Genomic DNA, 18,876 nt, shown 5'->3' with positions numbered 1-18,876 from the left:
ATGAATCGTGAAGGAGGACTGTATGAAGACTGAGGGCTGTCGCGAGAAGCAAACACAGGATGAGTTCCGCACATCTGCAAACTACGCATACGAGAAACAGCCGCTACCTGAATGTAAAGGTGATTTAGAATATGAGCCAAGCTCTGCCTGTAGACCTGTAATAAACGTTAATAGGAAGAAAAAAGGCTAACTATCCGTTACCCGAAAATCAGTTTCGGTACCTACTTACAAACACCTGAGAATACCCTTACGTGTCTCGTGTTCTTGCTTTAATCTTCACGATTGTGCTCTTTAGAATAAAGTCTGGCACGCGTGATTTGAACTCACTGTCCACCGATCACTTTTTACATTAACAACCCCACATGAATCAATCATCATGAGTTGCGCAATTTGTTTGTCAACACGATACTTGATGTTAAGATTTGGTTTCCTGTCAAGAAAAAACATTCCAATTTTGCTTTGATGTGTGTGCTATTAATTGTATGTATTGTGCAATCATCATCATTTTAATCGATAAAGATTGCGCGCCAATTTAATATAATCACTCACACACTCGATAATCTAATCAATGTTTAGATTAATTTATATAAAAAGTACATTACCTAAACAATTTGGAAAGACATTTTTTGGAAGTGCAAAACAAAACCTCGAAGTTTGATGTAACACAACACGTCGAAAATTATTTCATTTTCATTTTTCTCATGCCGTTCGTGCAGGCATGAAATTCGTGATTTTAATTACAAAAAGGCATTCGAACTGTCTTTTGCGAAAAGACAAGGACTCGCGCTAAAAGACAGATATTTGAGAAAACATGACTTTTTATTCGTTATACATAACACTGAACAAGCGCATACCTATATTTGATATCATCTGGTATGATCTACATACGACTGTAGAATTCGTATTTCATTATGAAATGATTGTAACATGTTTATGTCCAACGGTGCGCTTTTTATTGAACATTTTGTTTTTGTACATCGCTGCCAAGTCTGCCAGGCATCAAGTGTGTTGCTGCTAATATCCGATTTTCATTGATCGATACGCCTCACACTCGGTCACACAAGATAATCTTTTCATTATCGGTAGCGGTTTTCGGTTGCTTGCACAGATTGACCTTAAAGGCACTGTAGACATAAAACCATAGCATTGATTTCTTCTTGAGGCTGCTATTTTGTTCCCATAAATGCTATGTTTATTAGATAACGTAGTACACCATTATAAAAATACTTTATCGGAGCACAAAGCAAACTCGTAGATTCTATCGATGAATCTAACATTCTATTTCACAATATTCATTATCATCTGTATTATCTCGCGAGTTGCATAGTTTGCTTTTGTTTATTTCTTTTGGCACAAATAAAATCACATGTCGAATACCACACCGCTTTGTGGTTCGGTTTTCTTTGTCTGTCTATTGCGATAACAACGAGCCCTATACACAAAAATGTGTTTATTCATCTTATGCGATACACCAGCGATAGAAAACAACATGCGATGGCGATGACTTACAAAAATAAAACCTGCATAGTTTTACAGTGGATTTTTTTTTATTAAAAACACAGTTTGCTTGCATCACGCTCGCTGTACACAGTAATGCACTAGCGTTCTTGACGATTAACGACGACAAAACGATAAACGCCTTTTGGATGTAGTTCATGTGTATTTTGAACATTTGCTTTTCGAAACAGTGGAAAACGGACTTTAAAACGTGTTGAACGACAAACGGCCTTCGGTAGATTCGGTTCGGTTCTACAAATTTTAAGTAATACACATTCAAAGCTAGGCATAGAGATTGGTACAGGTTTTGGGGTACGAATTACCAGTCCTATTATCAACTCATCATAGATTGCACCCGCACCTTTCTGCAAAAGGGCACCAACAAAAGACATAATTTGATAATTGCTCTTCTCAACAGTAGACTAGCATGTGGTTTCGCTTGGGTCCTTCTGCGGGCCAGCATGAGATGTGGTAAGATCTTTCAACCAAACAGCAGAACAAAATGAAACAAAATTAATATCATGTTCTCTGTTACCACGAACATCGTGATGAAGTACGAAATCTAAAGCAAGCGCAACTTACTACCTTCAGTCATAAGAAGTGAGTCAACGGAACCAATGGGGTTTCAATAAAAACTGTTAAACGTTACAATTACATAACATGAACGGTTGGCCTTCCTGTCTTGTTTACATAACAAAAGAATCTATTAATGTGTGCGCTATAATGCAGTTGTATTTGTTCCCAACGGAATCTGCTTCAAACAAACTTACGCTAATAACGAATGAAGTCTATAAAGCATTTCTTGAAATTACAAAAGATTCGCTGACTGATCATCTACTCTGCTATAAAATTAAAGCCTGGCAGTTTGAATGACTTTTTATTGAATTTCTATCATATCATCTGACGCCAGAATTGGTGCGCCTAGTGGAAAGCAAAGAGAAACCTTATCACAGTGAGATCAGAGCAGGTTTTCGCTTGCATAAGTGCCACTATTTAATCTAGCGACACATTCCAGATTTTTTTTTATCGTTAAGCTTAGCAAATCACACTAATGTTATACTTTTCGAAATTTGTTTTTCCATGAGAGCAAATATTTAATATAAAACCGAAAAGAAATTTTTTTCGACGCCACATAGGACATAGAAGATCGCATTGTGAAGCCAAAAGAATAGAAATAAAGAAAACTAGCATCAGAACGCATGCATGAAATGCATGTCGGATAATCGTCGGTTTAGAGGCAATTCTGGTTTGTTGGTTGTTTGCGATGCAATCGTGATCTGGGATCAAAAGGTTATCTCTCTGTCAACTATCACGTAAATGATATCTAAATTACATTCAGCTTTTTTCGTATCGCATCGTTTCAAGACCTCTTCCGAAACTTTGCATCAAGATACACGTACTGTTTCAATTTGCACTACCGTTTTTGTTAAAGGTTCAACATTCGGGATAACTGGCATTCCCACGTTCGACTATTCTCTGTACGGCTGATCTTTCGCTGGCCCTGAGGTTACGGTGAAAACGTGTCCAAGCTTTACTGGCGTTCGAAACGTAATCGTGACATAAAACGGCCGTTTGCCGTACTACCGCTTATTGCATGTGTCTCTGTGACCTAACGTTTGGTAGGTTTTCGTTTTGATTTTGTTAAAATCTAGCACGACTTACAAAAGCAAATAAAAGGTACCTCTAAAAATGTATTAAAACTATATCACCCTTCTAAATATCCGACGCATGCTGACGAACGAGTGTGGCACACTGCATATTTCCTGTTGCTTGCAACAACCGCTTTTTATCCTTCTGTTTGCTCATTGCACACCTGCTGTTCTCACTCAACTACACGCTTCGAATCGCACAACACGTTCCTGTGAATCAACAACAAAAACAGCGACTCAACAGGAGCCAACAAAGTTTGTGATTCGTTTGGGAACAAACAAAACGATAACAGAATATTTCTTGCTTTGACTGTTTTATAAAATGTCTCTCGTCGCCGCGCATCGTCTATACGTTTTACCATGACACACTCTCATTGTCCATCCCTTCATCGTGCTCCATCTAGTCTCATATCACGCATTATCATCGAAACTTCTTTCGCTACTGGCCAAGGCACTTCTTCTTTGCTGCGAGTGGCGACGGCCGCCGCATTCACATCATGTCATGTATCGCATAATTTCTCGTAAGGCATACAGCAGCTCCGCCTGGTTTCGGGCTTCCAAGATCATAAGATTGATGTGCACCTACAACAAACAAGTGAAGCGATTCAAGTTCAAGTAATAATTAATTTACTTTCATTTCACCATTTTGCCTACCTTCTCACTATGCTGTAGCTCCACCAGCACGTTGTCGTAGTCCAGCTTAGTGATTCGCTCCGGGAAACAGCAAGCGGTTTTGATGAACATCTTCAGCGAGCGATCGAGCAACTGATTCACCTCGCCATAGTCGTAATCGTCGTGCCGGATGCCGAAGATGCATTGGATGTAGTTCCAGATGGCACGGCGAAATTTGGATGTATCGACGTTCTTACGGCCAGCGATCGTGTAGTAAGTCAGATTGTACGCCGCACGAAACTTGTCGTCAAGGTAGAAACCTACATCATTGTACAACCTGTAACAGAATCATCGTATTAAATACAACGACCACATGAACGGTAAAAAGGATGAAAGGTAATAAACACGCGCAATCAGCATGTCTGTTATTTGAAGCTGTTGAATAGCTTTGAGTACAGAAAAGGGCCTACGCGCACTCGGTGCCGACTAACTAGCGGTAAAAAAGATGTAGCATGAGAACGTCGCGGCCACTCCGCTTTCCGGCCAGTCACGTTTCATATTACCTGTTCACTAGCGAGTATCCGTGGTCGTCCCACGAATAGTCCTGTATCCGAAACGTTTGCGGAATGTTTTCCGCCCCTCGCCTCGCAAAGTCCTGGTACATGAAGCTCGGATCGTCGACGTAGCGCCCAATTTGCTGCGGCACCTCGGTCGGTGCCTCTCGCACAACTGCCGGTAGTTCGGCCGTCTGCATCTCGACGTGCTTGAAGCGATTGCTGAGCTCGGTTTCGCTGCACTCGTCGTTCTTCTCCGACAGCCGCTTCATACGCTGCATCAGCGCATCGACCGTTACCTCTGGACGGATATTTCCTGCACAGGTGGTCGGAGGAGGGAGCGATGATTAATCTATATTATTTGAGACATTGCAAAATAAAACGACAAATAGCTTACCACCATCATCGGCGTGTTGTGGCAAAAGTTCGAGCTGCTGCTGAGCATTGTACAGATCGTCTAGACTATCGAAGGCAGTCTTCTGGGTGAGAGTGTTGTTGTTTTCTACTTTGTGACTAGTAACGGCATCTAGTTCCTGTGTCAGGCCGCAGGAGAAGACAAACGACGAGAGGGAGTGAAAGTGGGCGAGCAGCACGATCGCATGTACCACCTCCGACAACGACCAACTGTTTTGTCCTTTCGTTAGTCGCTAAAAATGAAAAAAATGCATTAGTAAGCAAGTTGATCTCGTGTGACTTTACACTTTGGTACACGCATTCTAGGCGCATGTTTATCTACCTCCACGTGTGTCTTGTTTAGGAGCCAGGGACGGTGGGCGAGTATTTTGTTGATGTCTGCAATGGCACGTAGTTTGGCCGGGATGTGTTCGAGTCCGTTCAGCCACTTCGGATCGCCTCCATTCGCCACAAATACATCCTCGTAGAGGTTCACCAGGTACGTGCACTTGTGCCGGGCAGCGGCCTAGAAACGAAGCAATCAACAATGGAAAGATCCACTCCACACGCGAGACTATCGTACGGGCGGGTCGTACGATACTCTTCAGATGTTGATGCCCACTCACTATGATTGCGATGTAGTTCCTATAGTCGTACGGTAACGGGCCATCGGACTGCATTACAAATCGCTGAGTTTTGAGAAAGTGATTAAAGTAGCGGGGATGGTAGGCGATCACTTTGGTCACATGATCCAAATCCGTTGGCGAATTCTTCGAGCCGTACTGGGGGAAGAAACAATAGAGCACAATATTAAACACTGCTGACAGCGGTGCAACAATAAAATAATCAACAACAAAAAAAAATGCGCGCGAAAAATCAGCAAATGTTTTTCGTCCTTTTTCAGTCACGCCCCCGTTGCGATCGTATTTTACCAAAGCGCACCAAAAAAACCAAGCACAAAACCACGTTCGAAAACACTGTGCAAAGGGAAAGAAAGTGCAAAAATGAGGATCGGCCATAAATTATCTTGACGTTCGTCGACCCGCAGCGACCGCGCAGCGTGCTAATGTCCTGATAAACCGCCGGAATGTTGACGTCAATGGCGTCGTGTGCCACCCGATGATGATGGGTCATGGCAGGGAACAACAGCCGCCGGTTAGTGAAAGATTTGCGCTTTTGCCATCGTTTTTTTTTTTCGGTCGGGTCGGGAAATTTTCTCGCTTCCTCGTTCGATTGATTTGCGCAAGATTTGTCGACCTTCTTATTCAAACCAATTACCATTTTGTCCCGGGTGAACAACAGTGCCTATCGGTAAGGAGATGATAACAGGAGCATGATAACATAAGCTGCTGCTGGGTGATGCTTCGCCCATCACTTGATGAAGAAACGCGCAAGTTGCCTTGTTGTCCTGGGCTGAAAACAGGCATAATGGCAACTTAGATTTCCACTCAATGCATTCAGAAAACGAGTGAATAATTTAATTGCTAACGGAAGTAACGGGAAATTGTAACGCCGCGAACATCATCGAACACCAAAGTAGAAGGGACTTTGTCGGGACTTTGCTTGGCGTAAACAAGCGACAGCGATCTTCCTCTTCTTTAGCCCTCTCTCTGTCGGGATAAGTAATTCTTCTTATCTGGCAATTACAACCACCGACCGATCTTAACCCGCAACAGAGACAATGTTAATCTGTATTCGTTACTGTAACGTTACGTTTTTATGGACGGGGTTGTCGGCCCCGCGCCAACCCCACCGTCACGCTTGTCTAGGCAATCGACCCCGGGCCAGCCACGCAACGACGGGACTATTCTATCGATCGCGACCCGATCAGTGAATCATACATTGATCAGAGTATTGTTGCGGAAATGCATTGTAGAATCCCGAAATCCAAATCGTTATAATGAAACTTATTTTACTCGTTACATCATCAGATCGAACGCTCCTTCCGCAAACTGACGCGAACCTCGACGTACTTCAGCAAAACAACGCGATCCGACAACGGAGAGTCCTGTGTTCGACTGTTTGAGCGTTGGGTAAGATAAGAGCTGAGACTTGTTGTTGGTGCTCCGCAACCCTGCCCCTCTCAGCCTGCTCGGCGCGCCGACCACTAGAGCTGGCCAGAGCGCACAGCGCATCGTTCTTGTCAGAAGGTGATAAGCGCGCAGGCAAACATGGTTGCATCAGCGTTCTACTCTCGAGACTAGGCGTGGCGGTGGCAGTGGCGGTGGCGGTGGCGGTGGCGGCGGCTGCGGCAGCGACTGGCCGTGCACAGTCCAGTGCAAACAGCAACAATGTATGGTGGGCGATTTCTCACAAGTCGCGCCGTGGCCACTTCCATTAACCCACTTTAGGTACCCAAAGGGAAAGAGAGACAGCGCGCGGTGGAAGAGATTATTTGCAAAACAAATCACGCGTCCCAAACCGTCACAGTTCGAGGGATGTTGCACCCGCCGGGCGATTAGACGGAAGCACATTGCTCTGGGACTGGTGGAATCGGAGCCGGGACACGTATGTGTTCCTTACAGAAATTGCATCGGAAGCATAACTATCTGGGGCCGCGGGTTGTGTCTAGTAGTACGAACGTGACCAACAACTCCTCCGAACCTCTGAGTGGAGCCTGTTCTCGCCGTTGACCCGTTGACCCCCTCTCAGATTTCTTTATTAAGACTGGACATTGAACAATCGCAAAGCAGCACACCGAAAGCTGCTTCCCAAGACAGGACACAGGTCACAACTCGGGGGTCCTTACTTGCGTGTACAGCTGTGTTTAAATTCTGTGTTTATCCATTGGGCAATCCGCCGCCGCAGGCATTAAGTGCAAAAATACACAGCTACGTGTTGTTGGCAAAAATCACACTCCTCCTCAATCGATAATGGTTGTTTCTCTGATTCGCGACAACAAAATAAACACCACACACGAAGTGGCCAGCGTGTTATCATCGCACGCTCATCAACAACATCTCACTCCAGAATTAGAACGGTTGCTTCCGATTCCGGAACGCCAGACAGTGCACCGCATTCCGAACATATCCACCAGCTGTTTAGGTGGTAGAGCGGGAGTGATTGTACCTTCGCACTGTGCGCCATCAATCATTTTTGCTGACCCTAGCCAGACAGAGCAGACTACTGACCGGTTAGCCCCCCCGAAGTGGCGGCGGAGCTAGAGTAGAGGTTCATTACCATCCGGATTTGATCATGAGGCGACGTTGGGTGGGGCAGTGGTTAAAGGGTGTCTATGTCAAAAATTGGACGAACAAAAAAATTTGTAAATCAATCAAAAAAAGTTATGAAAAAATCAAGTTTTATTTCTTATAAAAGCTCCTTTTATACAGAATATGTAAAAAATATCATTCAACCCTCCGTCCTAAGGAATGCGAATTGCCGAGCTTTTCGTTTTACCTCTTTTATCAACTCTTGCACCGTTTTCTTGGTCGCTTTCTCTGCTACAGAACGCCAGTTTTTTTCTGAATTCCATCTCACTGACAACTGTTTTACGAGTCTTTTTGAGGTTCCGGTTGATGATGGCCCAATGTTTTTCGATTGGGCGGAGCTCTGGGGTGTTACTGGGGTTCATGTCTTTAGGCACCACCTGGACGTTGTTTGCGGCATACCACTCCATTACGAGATGCTAAATCCGGCCAAAAGAGGAAAGCACCATTGTGCTTTTTTAGGAAAGGCAACAGGCATTTATTTAGGCACTCTCGGACTTAAATTTCCTGGTTGATGGTCCCGATCGCGAGGAAAATTCCACTTTTTAAACCATAGGAACAGAAAGCCCGCATACGAGATATTTCTTTGAAAATTTCGACAGCTTTATGTCCTTGCAAATCTCTCCTGCATTTTCTCTTTCAGTTGCACTATAGTACTCCTGTTCAGGAAGCTGTTTAAAGTTGCCTTGACGTAGGTTTCATCATCCTGCACTACGCAGAAAATTTCGTTGCCATCTTTATGCACAGATCTCGCGACCGTTTTCTGGCCGACATGTTTTGCTTGTCGTCACGATTTGGAGTCACTACTTTCTTCTAGAATGCTAGACTAGCTCGTGTTTTAGTTCATCGCACGGTTGAAGACGATACTTCTGGCTTGCTTGCGACATCTCGGACGGAGAGTTTGGGATTCCGCTTGACACAACTGATCACCCGTTTCGTCGTTTTCGTGGTCTCCTGGTTTCGACTTGCACCTGATCCAGTCTTTCTGACTGTCGTCAAACGTTCTCCGAATACTTTTAATACATTGGTGACAGTTTATTTTGCCACATTCATCAATTTCGCTAACTTGGCGCGCGAGTAATTCGCATTTTCGAGCTGATGGTGGAAAATTTTGAAACGATGTTCCTCTTGTTTCGATGCCATTTCCACAAATGAAGAGCAAATGTCAAATCCGAATAATACGTATTATACAACAACATCTACAAAACGAGAGCTGTACAGGATTTTTTGATGCACTTTGAAAAATAATACGTCAATGTTGAACGTCAACGTCAACGTCATACGTTGAAGTAGTTAAATTTTTGACACCCTTTATGTCGGTTTTGTTTCGTAGTTTTCTTTCCGAGAGAGTCTGTTGCGCTTATCACACGATTGCGCTGTGTTGAAAGATCCTTTCCTGTTTCCAGTTTGAGACCACATCTGCACAGTGCGCCCGGGGCATATGGATACCGACCACAATGATGCGAGTTACGTAGATAGGAACCGCCAAAAGAAAGAGCGACATGTTGGAACCCCAGGGAGGATGTTGACGACAATTTTGGAAACTGGCCAATTTAGGCAAAAAGGTTGACATGTCGGCACTTCCGCGCAAGCTGTGTTCATCAGCTGGACACTGTTCGCCTGTCAACATTTAACGCTTTGCACAATATCCTTCTTCTTCTTCATCCGCACTGTTGCAAGGTGGTGGCCACCACCTCACCAGCGGGGCGATAAAAGTTTATGATCTGATTCTCCCTCGCGCGGCACGAAATGATCGGTACGTGTGCATCGGCATCTGCGCCGATGTGCCCACCAGATGTCTGACCAGCGAAATTGTGCCAATCAGGCATGTGCCAAAATATGCACATGCGGTTGGCTTCCGGTGCACGTACACCGCGCGGACTAGGGCAACTCTAGGGGGAAATAATTTACGATCTGGGCACGGGCCGCCGACGAAGACGAAACAACACGATTACTTCCTTATTGTACAACCCTCGGTGGTGCCTCTCCTCACCAAGACTCGCGTTACAATGTGGAAAAACACGTGGGCCAATTGAAGCCAACAACGGCTCCAGGCCAAGAAGCGCATTGTTTGCCCGCGGAGATGCCATCCTAAAATATGTACCTTGAGCAAGACGTGATTTCCGTGTCCCTAAGCATCTAGCGTACCACTACTGGATATGACGGTGATAATCCGCCGGTATTACACGGAGCGATAAAATGCAACTACATGCCACTATCTGAACCCAACACACAACACGAGTCCTACAATTAAGATAATGCGCCACACGCCCCAGGGTGGTGTTTCAATTGGAAATCACTCGGACTAACGTGTCGGAAAGTCAGAACAACAAGTAAACACAGCATGTGTTGGGTTGGAACTCTTCCAAGTGGCGGATATTTAAATGGTATCTGACGTGAGATACGTTAAAGGGAGTGTAGAGGAAAGTCGCACCTCCTCACTCAAAAAAGATGACGTCCTCTTTGTGTGGAGCAGAAACAGTCGGACCGATTAATGGCGCCAAAAGTTGGCAGCAGCGACAGGAAGAAGCGTCCAGGCCAAGATGGGCACCAGATGCTGGCGCTTAGCGTAGCAAGTATCTACCCCCTAAGAAGGAGGGAAAACATGTCAAAGGGCTCCACCGACCACTTCCAACCACTCAATCCTCGACTTGACCCGTTCCCCAGAAGATCCCAATTTCAAGTCGGCGATAACCTTCAATCTGAATGTCCGTTTCCTCCCCACCACCACAGGTGGTAATCTGTTTGTGTTTGCGGCGTGGCGTGGCGTAGATAGATTTCGAGATCACCCGAAATGTCTTGTTTGCGTCGCCGCCGTTCGCAAAGGTAACGCAATTAAGTGGCCCACGACGCATTGGTTTCCTGAACTGCGGACCAGGGCGGACGAGAGACGCGGAGTTGGAGCTGGGTTGTCGACTTAACTTCTATATTTCATCAGTCCATTAGACACACACAATGTTTGTTTTCCTAGACCAAACCTTTGCCGCACGACCCATGCGTAGAACGGTTTCTACGCCTTCCGTGTTCCAGTCCCCCACAAATGGTTCTTCTGAAGATACTGGGAAAAAAGTGGACACCATACAGGGTCGTCGGTCACAGTTTGGTCACCGGATTCGGGGACCGCAGGATGGAAATTTAACTCAAAAAACCAACTCTTCTTGTTGCGTAAAAAACAGATATCATGGTACGTCCTAACCGCTAGCAGCATCGCACCAGTTCGCGACAGACAGTGGAGAAAGAAAGACTTATAATTTTTGAGCTCCTCCTCCTGATTATCAGATTTCAGTGAATAAAGAGGTTCTACAAAAAAGTTTTTCAGTCTGTCGCTTTGAATAAATTTAACACTTCTTTTCAATTAACCTTAAAAGGATGTGTGTCAACGATAGAACAAAGTTTCGTGAAGATCTGGTTCCCCCCCCCCAGGAGTGTGTACGGAAATCCGTAGCTCTCTCTCTCGCCAGCTCTCGTTGGATGGGTAACCTTCGACACATTTTGAGCATAATCTAGCGGGGAGCGGCGACGACCGTTGGGGGCTTAACGAGCCGACCAGAAAGTTATTTAATAGCGCGCCTCTCTCTACACAGACTTTGCCGGTTGCTGATCACGACACAACGGCCCGCGTTCACAGACCACGACCACGCACCCTCAAACGCGACACTTTAGTGGTCCACGGTCAAGTTCTCAGCGCGAGGATCAGCGGCTCTCGGCCGTGGCGCCGTCTCGTATACGGTTGGAAAATCAAAACAAAGCGATAAATTATGAACGGCTAGCGAAATGGCAGCGCCGCGCAACTTTGAACCTCGTCCGAAGCGACGTCCACAGTTGGGTCTTATGTGTAACGGAGATCGTTGGTCCGGAGGCACCGAAAAAGAAGCGGAGACGATGAAGATGAAAGATGCGCTAAAGTTGGAGTCTCTTTTCGCTCTCATCATCGAAATTCCGACAAACCGAACCGAATTCGGACCGAAATTCGCTACGACCGAAACAGTCCAAAGCCAAAGCCTTGAGAAGCAGATATGCTTCTGTCGGCGGCCGCCAGTTGCTCCACACGATTCCGGGTCCATTCCAGAAAATTGGGACGCGCACGTGTTGGCGTACCGAATACTGTTTCGGTCGCATCTCGCAGATTGAGTTACACAGTGCGGAGCGAGCTTCGTCCACTCCTAATTCGGGATTTATGTCTTCCGATCCCACCGCTATCGACCCACCGCGGCCGTCGTAGTTTGCTGCGTAGTAAATGTCGATTCTTTTCATGTGATGGGATTGTCTGCTGCCCGCTCCACTCGATCGGCTAACGACACTCTAACTTGATCGGTCTGGATACGCGCCGCTTACGGTGGGGATGGACGATAAATTTCAGCTACAATTATAATCCATTACTTTCGACAATTCGTCCCGCATCGTGCGCGCTCGCGACAGACACAATAGACAATCAATCATAAATCACTTTATGCATCGAACAGGCGAGACACGTAGTGCCGCCCGACTGCCTGCCTGCAAACCACGAGAGGACCGTCATTTGGATGTACCACAATGTAGAATGCGACAATAGGGGACCCGCGCGCGCGCACGTGCATCATCGGAGGGTAAGCGTAGGCCGACCAGTGGGGTCGATCGTAAAATCCGAGTGTTCGGGGTTTTGACAGTGGATCGCCTATTTGTGAGAGGCAATGCAAACGAGGGAGAATGCATAATGCATTGCTGCCCTTAAACGTCCCCGGCGTTGGTTGGTTGAGTGGTGCATCAACCCGAACCCGGCAACACATTTAGGGCACCCTCCCAGAAATGGACTCTTCCAGCATGCGCCATCAATGGCGGGAGATCGCATCGGTCGCCACGGGGGTCCATATAGTTCACCGCCAATCAAACACGCCTAGGAACGCCTCGCCTCGGCATGGCGCGGAATAATAATATGCCGGCCGCCCCCCGGCGAACAACGATGATCACGTTTTGCTTGGATCGCTCTTGCCGAATGATTATCTTCCTTTTTTTTGTTTTAATTTCGGAGTGCGACACACCAATTAACATACATTAGAGACTGCTATGGAGAGCGCGCGCTGCACCCCAAACGTGAACGACACACAATGCGTCGGTGGGTACAAGGGGCGCGCGCTACCTGCCAATCCCGCCTGCTCTCAGCAAGGCAGCATCCGCCGTAAGGATTGGGGGATCGACGAACACTGGGCTGTTCAATAGGTTCGTAACCTCGATAAGAAAAACATACTTTTATGGTTTGATGAGACACACTTTATTTTTCAGTATGATCTCCCTGAACCATTAATACTTTTGTTATAACGAAACTGCAATTTAACAATTCCATCCCTAAAGTGAGAAACTGGAAGGGCTTCAAATTACGCGATTAGAAGGGATGAAAACTCGCTTGCCACACATGCCGCAGTTTTTTAGATCTGGAAACAGATGGAAGTCGCAAGGTGCCGAATCTCGTGAATACGTGGACGCTCCATCAATTCGAACTCAAATTCATGGATTTTTGCCATTTTCAAAATGCTCTTGTAACACGGTGTATGGTCCCGATGAAAAAGGATTTTTTGCTTTCGCAAACCGGGTCTTTATCCAGGTCTTATCCTTTCGAAAACGCTCTAAATGTTGCCGAGAAAGTTGCATTCGAATTTGTTCCATTTTTGTTTGCATTTTTGTTCCTTTTTTAACGAATGCGGCACCCATTTTGCAAACAGCTTTCTGAAACCCAATACTTCAGTCAAAATATTGGTTATACTGCTCAATGGGATGGCTAGGCCTTATACTAAATCTCTTTCAGTGATTCGATGATTTTCCAATACGATATCCTGTATTTTTTCTACGTTTTCAGGTATTGTGTCTGTTTTTGGACGTCTTGGAGGCTTGTATGACCACGTTTAAATTCAGAAACCCCACTTTTAATGTCCTAATTGAAGGCGAAAAGTCCTTATACACTTTCAACATTCGTTCATAAATTTAATTTGCTTTTAAACCTTCCAAAAATAAAAATTCAATCACTGCTCTGTAAAGGATGGCGTAAAACACGTGAAATTACGTTGAATCTCAGTTATTCGAACACTTGAACAAAAAGGACAGCGGGACAGAAAACGCAAGATTCAAACACGTGGACATAAGAGAACAAAGGGACACAAGACTTAAGACAAAGACATCTGGTTCGGTCGACTTCCGACGATGAAGTGCGTTTTATTCTCCTTCCGTTAACAAATGTCATATTTGACAGCAGGGTTCGATCTTAAGCTACGTGAACATAGGTTTGTCAGCAGAGCTCGATCTTAAGCTACGTTAACACTGTGCCGCGCTACAGGAGGTCTACAGCACCATACTTCATTTTTTTCCTTTGTCAGAAAATACTGTGACACGTCGATACTAAATGGCTTGTAAAAATAGAATGCAGTGACCGATTGAAATGAAACTTCACATACGTTCATATGAAGAGTGTACCAACATAAGAAGTAACTCGTAGCAGCGCACTCTGGTATCGAACGGCAAAACTTATTGTACACTCCAGTATTCCGAAGGAACGGCATGCCTCGGATCATCTGCCAGCAGAGATCACTGGCGTGTTAGGGTTGTGGAAAACAATGACATAGAACACAGTGTATTCAACGTAAGCGAGATTAATATCTCGGTTTTGGGATCTTCAAAATATTAAGGTGGTGAACACAACAGGCGATAAAAACATACAGACTTAGCTAGGACCGGTATGGGGAAGCAGTGGCATAAGTTCGACCAGCATCTGACAGATCTGACAGATTGATTGAATTGATTGTACTCTGTTAAGTTTTCGTCCAACGAACTTTTCTAGCCTTTATTGTCGTTAAACTTAAACTCTATCCAACATCTCAAAAGGATGGAGAACACAACGGCCGTGTACTCGAGCGTAACTCTGGCTGAAAAAAAACGAACCGAATATACGAGAGGAACTCTAGCCCTACAGAATCCCACAGCTCGCTGGGTTGTTCTGGCCGCAGAAATCGTGACACCGACGGCAGAGCAAACGCCCCATTGCGTATGCGATGGGAAATCGCACGGACCTCACGGAATGGACTTTTGGACTTTCAATTGGAACACCACCACAGGCGGCGGTCGCCCTCGTACCTGCCAAGACCCGGAATCCAGTCCAGTTTGCGTGACAATATGACCTCACAATGGGGCTTGTTTGATGAGAGGAGGATACGGGTTATGGTTCCGAAACCGTGGCAAACCATCTACCGGAACGGGGGTGTCCCCACCCGTCAATCTCCGCCCCGCAACGCGGGATTGGTGCCCCAGTCCGTGCCCCTTGATGGGCAATTTATGCCCAAGGTTGTTGGATCTTCAGGGACGGGGACAACAGGCGCCGTCCACAGCAAAACCAGCGTTGGATGATTAGAATACAAAGTAAACCTGTTAAGCGGCGACTCTATACTCCGCTCCATCAGGTGTGTGTGGGTGACGGCGGGGTGGTGCGTTCGGCTGTCAGAAAGTTATTCTTTCGAAGGTCTCTCGATTAGCATACGCCGACGAGTCTTCCGCAGTGCGTGCGCGCCCTCCTGTGGACGAGGCTACCGAGTCGAGGCTACAATTCCGTATCTGTTGGTGAAGAGTTGCTGGTTGGTTCCAGCCAAATGCGTAGTCCAGTTCCGCATGACCCCGGTTCCGGACCGATGAATCCGAGGGCTGCGGCTCCCCTCCCAGGGCAGACTCCCACATCCAGTCCACTCGTGAGGCTCGTAGCAGAAGTGCGCTAGTGGGAAGACTAGGTCAGTTTGATTAGGCGCCGCTTCCTCTCGGCTGTCTCGGTCAACCGTGACGAACACAGTCGCGCGCTTCGTCGAGTGCCACACGTAATTGGCGCACTCCACAGAAGCAAACCAAGAGGCGAGGCAAGCAAAACGCACGCCCGTTAACAGCAAACTTCTTAAGGACATTTCCAACGCGCGGCGCACGGATGATGTAACTTCGCCGCGGGATTGCAGCAGCATGGCCAGCGGCGCGCGTTATCACCATCACGAAAGCGCCTCGCTAGTCAACAACGCGCCTTGCGACCAGGCGCCTCCACCGTCTTCGATTCCGGTTTGGTAAACAACCACCACCCCGGCCAAGATCAGTCCGTCGCGCTCTCCCGAGTCTCCCCCGGGGTTAATGTTTCTCTTCTGTTAAGAGAGCGGCGCCTGACAACCACTTAAAGGAGGTAGTACACGGATGTCACGTTGGAGTCCCAGTCTTGAAACCTTTACACACACACACAGCGCATTGACGGCTGTTTGAGGGCGGTCGTTCTACACTCCTTCGTCTCAACGTTGATTTCTTTCGGACCATCCGCAGGTAGTTCCCGTGACTAGAGGCGCCGCCAAGTAGCCATCAAGTGGACGATTGGTGCGAAAGAAACCGGATTTGATACAGAACCATCAAATACTTCCACAAAAAAGGGATCCTCAAGCCGGGTGGGGGGGGTACTGAAAACAGGATTTAAAAGGCACTTCGTTATCGCCACCACCTGGTTCTTCCCCTTTCGCCGCGTGCCACGATTCAATGCCAGCCGAGAGGCAAGGAAGAAAATATAATAAAATAAATAATCAACGCCTCTCGGAGAGGAGTGCGCAGGGGGTGGGGTATTGGAGAGTGGTCCACGCTATAATTAGTATTTATTTATACACACCGAAGCAACAACTGGCGCGGCCGCGAACGACGGTAAACAACTATTCAAAATTGGATCACAACACATCGCGTGTCGTTTCACGCAAACCCCGCCGTTCTCTCTCTGTCATTCTCACACAGACACACACGTGCACATAAGCATGCCATGAGCAGCGCGGTGACAGTTGCGGTGTTTTGTTTTGCTCCTCTGTGCAAAAAAGGATTGCTTGGTTTCCGATGCTCATTGGGACGCATTTTTCCTTGATCTCCGATGTGTGATTCTCGGTCGTCGCCGTCGTCGTCGCCGCGTAAACATTTGAAACAATATTATTCGTTTAATTCGTTGGTTCACCTTCACCTTTCTTCGTGCCGCGGGCGGTCAAGACCGCCCGATGAGTTTCCTCCAGAGATCATTTTCAAAAGAGAGTGTGTGTCTCGGTGGGAAATGGAAATCCCGCCGCGCTCAAGAGCCCGAGAAATAGTGGACAAAACATAAAAACAAAAATACGGCCACAACACTTCGCGCGGACGAAGGTCGGCGCTAGAAGCGATATAAATATGTGTATATAAGAAGAAACATATTTTAGCAAAAGAGCTCATTTCAGCTCCCGCCAACCAACGCCGTCCCCGCGACACGTATTCGACGACGACGAGGACCAGAGGACCGCCGCATTCGTTTGTGGGCCGGCCAGGCCGTCGGCGATCTTTATTCGTCGCCATCGAAAACCGAGGTACGCCACGCATTATTATTCGTCACAAACCAGTTCTCGCGAATCCCTTATGTCACAACAACACCACACAGTGGCGCGCCCCGAGAGCGCGCGGCGTCGGCTTTATTTGTCCCAAACCATCCTTTTTCCGTTTTCGTTTTTTTGTTTTCGTTGTCGCTTGGCACGGATTCCTTTCGAGTTTTCGAAACTCGAAAGATTTAAAATAATCATTTTGGCGAATGGTTTCGCGACCCATGCGCGACTTATAAACACCGTAACAGCATCCGTATCGGCGAAATACCGAAATGGCGTCCGATTATGGTGTGTATCGGAAGAGAAGGAACTGATCACTCGCGGCCCGGCCGTGAATATTGGAGATTGGTGTGGCTTTTACACGGTCACATTGCTGGCTTTCTTGAAGTATCAAGCAATTGAGTAACGGCTCCGTTTGCCTACGAGTGTCAGCAATTTGGAAGATTAAAACCTTTTTAAAACTGCAAAATATCGTCATTAAAATATTGCATGAATGAATGTGAGATAGTGTGTTGTGGACATTAATTAATTTTGAAAGAAGCAGTAGACCCCGAATTGGCCCGAATGTGATTAGTTCAATTTAATTTCACGATGAAAATATCAAAGAGAAAAATTGACATTGTTGTTTCAAACATCAATCCAGCCCAAGCATCTCATTTGCCGTCTTCGGAAACTCCCTTTTTGATATGAGCATCAATATTATCAGGTACTTGCATTGAAATTTACGATTTTTTGGCCCAACAAAAACGATTTATTTTGTTTAACAACGTTTTATTTTTATTCTTTAACTTATTGGCCACCGCTAGCCACTACTTTCTACCATCTTTTAGATAGTTCCTCGATTCCGTGTCGATAGAACTTCTAATCTTTATCAGCGATCCAATCAGAGACCCTATTGTCAATACTTTCATAATAAGTTTTAACGGAACAAATACTATTTCGAAAGGGCAACATCTGCAGAATACAGCGGGGTGGTTAACAGTTCCCATCGGACATTTTTGAGATAGTTTTTGACCGGTTTTGCAATCTGGGGTCGAGTTTTGTCACTTTGAAAAATCAGCTTATCATGTCATTTATCCCATTCTGATCATTTTATTGGCCAAAGCTTGCTTAAAACGCATTAATTCTTGCCGATGGGATTGTCCATCAATAATTTCATTAGATTTTATAAGTTTAAGGTATACCACACCTTTCATATCCCACCATAATATTTCGCTTTGGTGGCGATGAACCTAGTTCATCAGGCTGTATCCAGGGTTTTTTTATGTTTAGGATTCTTGTAATAACTCCCCTTTTCATCACCAGTGACGATTCGTTACAAGAACCCCTTTTGCTGCCGTGCGAGTAGTAATGAAAAAGTACTCCCCTCAAAAACACTCGAAAAGGAACAAAACTTGACATGTTCAAATGTTTAAACGAGTGTTGTTTACACTTTAACAAAAAAAACCTATACTGTGTTAGATGCGTAATGACAGTAGCTATCAAGCACATATTTCATAAAAAAAATATTTGTCATGTTTAGTGAGTAACGCCATCTATTGTAAAATCGTAAGTTTCAATTCAAGTACCTAATACAATATTGCTTTAGTTATGCTTTAGA

At 45.8% G+C, this 18,876-nt stretch overlaps 1 protein-coding gene across 2 annotated transcripts in view; it reads right to left on the bottom strand.

Moving 5' to 3' along the window:
- Positions 1–2,480: 2,480 nt before the first annotated feature.
- LOC128276725 (sestrin homolog) overlaps positions 2,481–18,876 on the bottom strand; it is a 29,901-nt gene continuing 13,505 nt past the window's right edge. For both annotated transcript variants that reach the window (XM_053015195.1, XM_053015187.1), the window contains exons 3-8: positions 5,332–5,487; positions 5,049–5,231; positions 4,710–4,959; positions 4,322–4,628; positions 3,801–4,095; positions 2,481–3,728 (exon numbers count right to left, since the gene is read on the bottom strand). In XM_053015195.1, coding sequence (XP_052871155.1) covers positions 3,642–3,728; positions 3,801–4,095; positions 4,322–4,628; positions 4,710–4,959; positions 5,049–5,231; positions 5,332–5,487 — 1,278 coding nt within the window. In that variant the 3' untranslated portion in view covers positions 2,481–3,641. The remainder of the gene's footprint in view (positions 3,729–3,800; positions 4,096–4,321; positions 4,629–4,709; positions 4,960–5,048; positions 5,232–5,331; positions 5,488–18,876) is intronic.

This window comes from Anopheles cruzii, chromosome 2 (assembly GCF_943734635.1).
Source record: "Anopheles cruzii chromosome 2, idAnoCruzAS_RS32_06, whole genome shotgun sequence".
NCBI classification, from domain to species: domain Eukaryota; kingdom Metazoa; phylum Arthropoda; class Insecta; order Diptera; family Culicidae; genus Anopheles; species Anopheles cruzii.
This window is presented reverse-complemented; position numbering and strand designations above follow the sequence as displayed.